The sequence below is a fragment of the Artemia sp. Qi Xiang Cuo genome, chromosome 4 (assembly GCF_049724085.1).
Source record: "Artemia sp. Qi Xiang Cuo chromosome 4, ASM4972408v1, whole genome shotgun sequence".
NCBI lineage: Eukaryota > Metazoa > Arthropoda > Branchiopoda > Anostraca > Artemiidae > Artemia > Artemia sp. Qi Xiang Cuo.
Window position 1 is genome coordinate 18,619,925 of NC_142797.1, and position 6,000 is coordinate 18,625,924.

At 38.6% G+C, this 6,000-nt stretch overlaps 1 protein-coding gene across 1 annotated transcript in view; it reads right to left on the reverse strand.

The window, feature by feature from the left end:
- The window catches only part of Skel (DM13 and DOMON_DOH domain-containing protein skeletor), a 64,809-nt gene extending 64,680 nt beyond the window's left edge, over positions 1-129 (reverse strand). Inside the window, exon 1 of the mRNA XM_089087796.1 lies at positions 61-129. Coding sequence (XP_088943922.1) covers positions 61-112 — 52 coding nt within the window. The 5' untranslated portion in view covers positions 113-129. The remainder of the gene's footprint in view (positions 1-60) is intronic.
- Between the last annotated feature and the right edge of the window lie 5,871 nt (positions 130-6,000).

The following is a 6,000-nucleotide window of genomic DNA, read 5'->3' on the forward strand; positions in this document are numbered from 1 at the left end:
ACAGGCCTGATTTTATGCCATAACCAGATTATGAAAACGAGTAGTTTCTTAAAGTCTTACCAAAACAAAGTAGAAATAATAAGCCTGTCCATTTATTTGCTTTAATGCTCATCCTTTCACAATAGAAAATGAACTACGGTTGAGCAGCAGAGTTAAAAAGATGAAGCAGTAGAAGCCAAGAGGTATCAACCCGCCAGACCGGATATTTAACTCCCGTGACGGTCGGACGGATTCATAACTATTGAGGATCGACCCCGTTTTCGCAAAACTGGAGTAATTATCTTCAGCTTACATAAAAGTACATGATTCAAAGGGTTGTTGTGCCCAATACTGATTGATCAATGATCATATTTTGGTAGGTCATTATCAATCTTACACACAGCAAAATTCCGCTTTTGCTGCTACACTGAAGCAGCAAATTTCTGTCCCCTGTGAAACGTGTGATTTTCGACAAGCCAACAGCTTTAACTTGTACCAAAAGGCAGGGGCGTAGCTCCAGAATTTTATTGAGGGTGGGGGGCAAGAGGGGTCCATATCCGGATAGTGAAGGGACATGGGCTATATAATAATGTTTTTCTCCAAATTATTGGGAGGGGGAATACCCCCTTGGTCCTTGTTTCAAAAGGACAGGAAACCTATATTTTCAAATTAATTAATATCTATTTATTTGCAAAGCAGTAATTATGATATTAATTAAAATTTTAAATCAGAAAAATAAGACTTTAGTAGTCAAATATGGCCCTATGAGATGCTTAAAAAATGAAATAACATTTTTGTATAAATGTCTTAAGCTGTCTTAAACCTGCCCCCTCCCCCAAATGTTTGTCCGAATCGTAAAAACGTAAAAAATGAATACGAACAAATTTTTGATGTGTTTTCAAGTTTTTTTTAAGCCTTCCCCCCCCCCCCAGAAAAAATTCTGGATACCACCCTGCTTAAACTTAACATAACCTTAGTTAATTCAATTAAATTTAATCAATTCATAATACCAAATAAAGCCAATTAAAAAAAACAGCTACAAAATGTACAAAATTATAGATACGGGCGCGTGGAATATTGCAATATATAGTAGCAATTATAACATCTAGAAAGGGCATTGAATGCGGAATCAAATGGTGTATATATCTTTTATAAGATAAAAGATTAACACAACATTGATTTGGGGCTGAGGCACAGTTTTACTGGATATTACTTTGAAAATCCAATAAATATAAATTTTTCGAATGTAATAAATCTAGAATTGTGTTATTGTAAGATTTAGCCTAGTTGAAGAGGGAGTTACCAAATATTTAATAAATAGAAATTATTTTAATTGTAATCAGGTAAGAATTTTGCTATTATAGTGTCTTTTTAGAGAGGGGGGGCAGAAAACTCCATTGTAACCAAGTAGGAGGAACACAATTGCTACAGTAAAGTTCAGTATATAGAGTGAATGACTAAGGAGGGGAAGCCCTCCTCGTATACGGAATAATTTCTGTTTGGTTTAATTTTTAATATTGGTCCTTACTCTTAGCTGAAAAATTTTTTTTATTTAGTTTCGGATCTGTTTTCAACTCCTGCCCAAGCCTAGCCAAGATATGATCTCATAAAACTTAGATTTCTTGCTGTTAGGCCTAAGCTCTATCTATCAGCGTCCCGCTTTTTCATTTTTTCTGCATAACATTTAAAAATTTCGATTGTAGTAAAATTTTGGGCAAAATTTAAATATTTAGTCAAAATTTTAGATAAACATTAGTTTCGTTGAATAAGTTCTTAATAATAATTTGCTAACAAATTTTGCGTGGGTTTAAAGGGGTATTAATGTTCGCATTGATGGAAATCATACATGACCTTAGATCTTCTACACGGCTGAAGTCATTGCAATATCTTCAATGAGGCTCTCTGATGTTTAAATCCCTCCGGTAGCACTAGTCAGCCTTCTTCCATAAAATATCCTAGTGAGGCTCATAATAGAATAAAAATGTTGCAATGGGAGGGGTACTATTATCCCATCCCCCTGCACCAATAATAAAGGCGTAGGCCAAAAATATTCGCAGGAGTCAGAATGATTATATATCAATTCCTACCTCCCTAACCCTCCCCCAAAACTCGTTGCTTGTTTATCTGAGGATACTTTGGCATTAACATACAATCTTTGAGGCATCTACCCCAGCCTACAAAATTACCCACCACATCTGCTTCAAAATAGCTGGTGCATACTTAAACGTCACTGTGTATAATTTTAGGCCTATTAAGTAAGAAGGAGATCAGTTTAGTTAAATAAATCTTTGAAACAAATGTCAGAAAAATTTGTCTTCAACAAGAAGAGACCCCTTATCACCAAGCAGCACCCCTTTTCGGACTTAGTCTAAATGAAGGGAGATTAATTCCTACCCTCCTCCCTATATATATTTACCTGAAGGCTCATGGAAGGTTAGAAAATTGGACAATAAAATCAATCTGTACGGCATTGGTACCCCCCACCCCCGCTTACACAGCGACCCACCGCTCCAAATTCATAATAGTAGAAGCGCAATTATACATCTCTAAATATAATTTTATGTAAAATCAAGTGCATCAACTTTTTTAAATAAAGAATCATAGGCATCACAATAGCGCTGCCTAAGTAAAGAAGGATGTTGGTACAATGTATATTTATTTATTTTTTGTTCTTTTGTTTCTTGGTTTTAGACCTAGGCACTTTGTATCGATGGATTTGTCGTAGTAAATTCAAAAGGGGCTCATTTGATTGGAAATTGGAAGGGCTTGTGCCCTTTTTAATAGCCGAAAGGGATTGGAAGACAACTAACACCCTTTCCACGCCTACAATTTCCCAAAACACATCCAATAAAAACTTTGAGATAGATATTTTGTTCAGCGTAGTTGAAATTTCTGGAAATTAGGTCTTTGAGGATGAACCCCCCCACCCAGCCCTCAGGGGAAGAGTTGAAGGTTAAGTTGGAGTCAAATTCAAAGTAGTTCCCTCTCCCTCCCACCATTTCCCCAAACAAATCCAATCAAAATTTTTACATAGCCATTTTGTTCACCGTAGTTGAAAGTTCTCGAAATTAGGTCTTTCGGAATGACAACCCCAAGAGCCCTCAAGGTAAGGGCTGTAAGCTATGCCCTGGGGCATATAAGGTTTTTATAGAAAGGGTTGCCGTAGAAACTTCAAAAATGGCAAATTCGATTGGAAATTGAAATGGGCTAGTGCTCGTTTTCAAAATAGAAAGTGATTGGAGGGCAACTAACCCCCCTCTCATGCCCACTATTTCCCCAAACACACCCAATCAAAATTTTGAGATAACTATTTTTTTTCAACGTAGCTGAAAGTTTTGGAAATTATGTCTTTGAAGATGACAACCCCCTACAGCCCTCAGGGTAAGGCTTGTAAGTTATGCCCCGGGGGCATGTAAGGTTTTTATAGATAGCGTTGCTATAGAAACTTCAAAAAGAACCCATTCGATTGGAAATTGAAAGGGCTAGTGCCTTTTTTAATAGTAGAAAGTGATTGGAGGAGAACTAACCCCCCTCTCACGTCCAAAATTTCCCCAACACACATCCAATAAAAATTTTGAGATAGATGTTTTGTTCAACATAGTTTAAAGTTCTAGAAATTAGGTCTTTGAGGATGACAACCCCCCCCCCCTCCCCACAGCACTCAGGGCAAAGGTTGTAAGTTATGCCCTTGGGGAATATAAGGTTTTTATAGAAAGAGTTGTTGTAAAAAAAAAACTTCAAAAAGGGCTCATTCGATTGGAAATTGAAAGGGCTGGTGCTCTTTTTAATAATCGAAAGTGATTGGAAGAAAACTAGCCTCCCTCTCACGCCCACCATTTCTCCAAACACATCCCATCAAAATTTTGAGATAGATGTTTTGTTCAACGTAGTTTAAAGTTCTGGAAATTATGTCTTTGAGGACCACAACCCCCCCCCCCCCCCACAACCCTCAGGGCAAGGGCTGTAAGTTATACCCTGGAGGGCATGTAAGGCTTTTATAGAAAATGTTGTCGTATAAACTTCAAAAAGGGTTCATTCGATTGGAAATTGAAAGGGCTAGTGCACTTTCTAATAGTTTAAAGGGATTGGAGGGCAACAAACCCCCCTCTCACGCCCACCATTTCCCCAAACACATCCAATCAAAATATTTAGATAGCCATTTTGTTCAACGTAGTTGAAAATTCTGGATATTGTGTCTTTGAAGATGACAAACCTTCCACACCCCTCAGCGCAAGAGTTGTACGTTTTGCTCGGGGGCCATATAAGGTTTTTATAGATAGCGTTGACGTGGAAACTTCAAAAAGGGCTCATTCAATTGGAAATTGAAAGGTCTAGTGCCCTTTTTAAAAGTCGAAAGTGATTGGAAGCCAACTAACCCCCTCAACGTCCATCATATCCCCCAACACTTCCAATCAGAATTTTGAGATAGCCATTTTGTTCAACGTATTTGAAAGGTCTGGAAGCTATTTTCTTTGAGGATAACAAATCCCCCCAGCCCTCAGGATAAGGGTTGTCAGTTATGCCCTGGGGGTATATAAATTTTTTTATAGAAAGCAGGGTCATATCAGAGGCAATGCTATAGCGTTGCCTATAGTAAAGGCCATACGGCTCCAATGTTTTATTATTTATTTATTTATTTTATTTTTTTCCCAGAGACACTTCATATGGAAGGGGTCGTCATAGAAACTAGAACGAGAGTTCTAGTGCCCTTTTTAACAGTCGAAAATGATTGGAGGGCAACTAGCCCCCCCCCACGCCCATCATTCCCCCCAACACGGCCAAGCAACATTTTGAGATAGCCGTTTTGTTCAGCGTAGTTGATTTCCTGATAGAAAATATATTTTTGAGGAGGACACTCCCCCACAATCCTCAGGGCAAGGGTTTTAAGTTATAGCCTGGGGGCATATAAGGTTTTTATAGAAGGTGTTGTCGTAGAAACTTCAAAACAGGCTCGTTAGATTGGAAATTCAAAGGGTTAGTGCCCTTTTTTAATAGTCAAAATGATTGGAGGGCAACTAACCCCCCCCCCCCCCCCCACGTCCATCATTTCCCCAAACACATCCAATCAAAATTTTGATATAGCCATTCTGTTCAGCGTAGTTTATTTCCAGATAGAAAATATATTTTTGTGGAGGACACTCCCCCACAACCCTCGGGACAAGGGTTGCAAGTTATGCCTAGGGGGCATATAAGGTTTTTATAGAAGGCGTTGTCGTAGAATTTTCAAAAAAGGCTCATTCGATTGGAAATTCAAAGAGATAGTGCCCTTTTTAATAGTAGAAATTTATTGGAGGGCAACTAGCGCCCACCCCCACGCCCATCATTCCCCCAAACATATCCAATCAAAATTTTGAGATAGCCATTTTGTTCAGCGTAGTTGATTTCAAGATAAAAATATGTTTTTGAGGAGGAGAATCCCCCACAAACCTCAGGGCAAGGGTTTTAAGTTATGCCCTGGGGGATATAGGGTTTTTATGTAAGGCGTTTTTGTAGAAACTTCAAAAAAGGGTCATTCGATTAAAAATTCAAAGGGCCAGTGCCCCTTTTAATAGTCAAAAAGTGGTTGGAGGGCAACTAGTCCCCCCACCACGCCCATCATTCCCCCAAACATATCCAATCAAAATTTTGAGATAGCCATTTTGTTCAGCGTAGTTGATTTCAAGATAAAAATATGTTTTTGAGGAGGACACTCCCACACAACCCTCAAGGCAAGGGTTTTAAGTTATACCCTGGGGTATATAAGGTTTTTATAGAAGTCGGTGTCGTAGAAACTTCAAAAAAGGCTCATTCGATTGGAAATTCAAAGGGCTAGTGCCCTTTTTAATAGTCGAAAGTGATTTGAGGGCAACTAACCCCCCTCTGACGCCCACCTTTTCCCCAAAGACATCAAATCAAAATTTTGAGACAGCCAATTTATTAAACGTAGTTTTAAATTCTGCAAATTAAGTCTTTGAGGTTGACAACTACCCAGAGCCCTCAGGGCAAGGGTTGTAAGTTATGCCCTGGGGGCATATAAGGTTT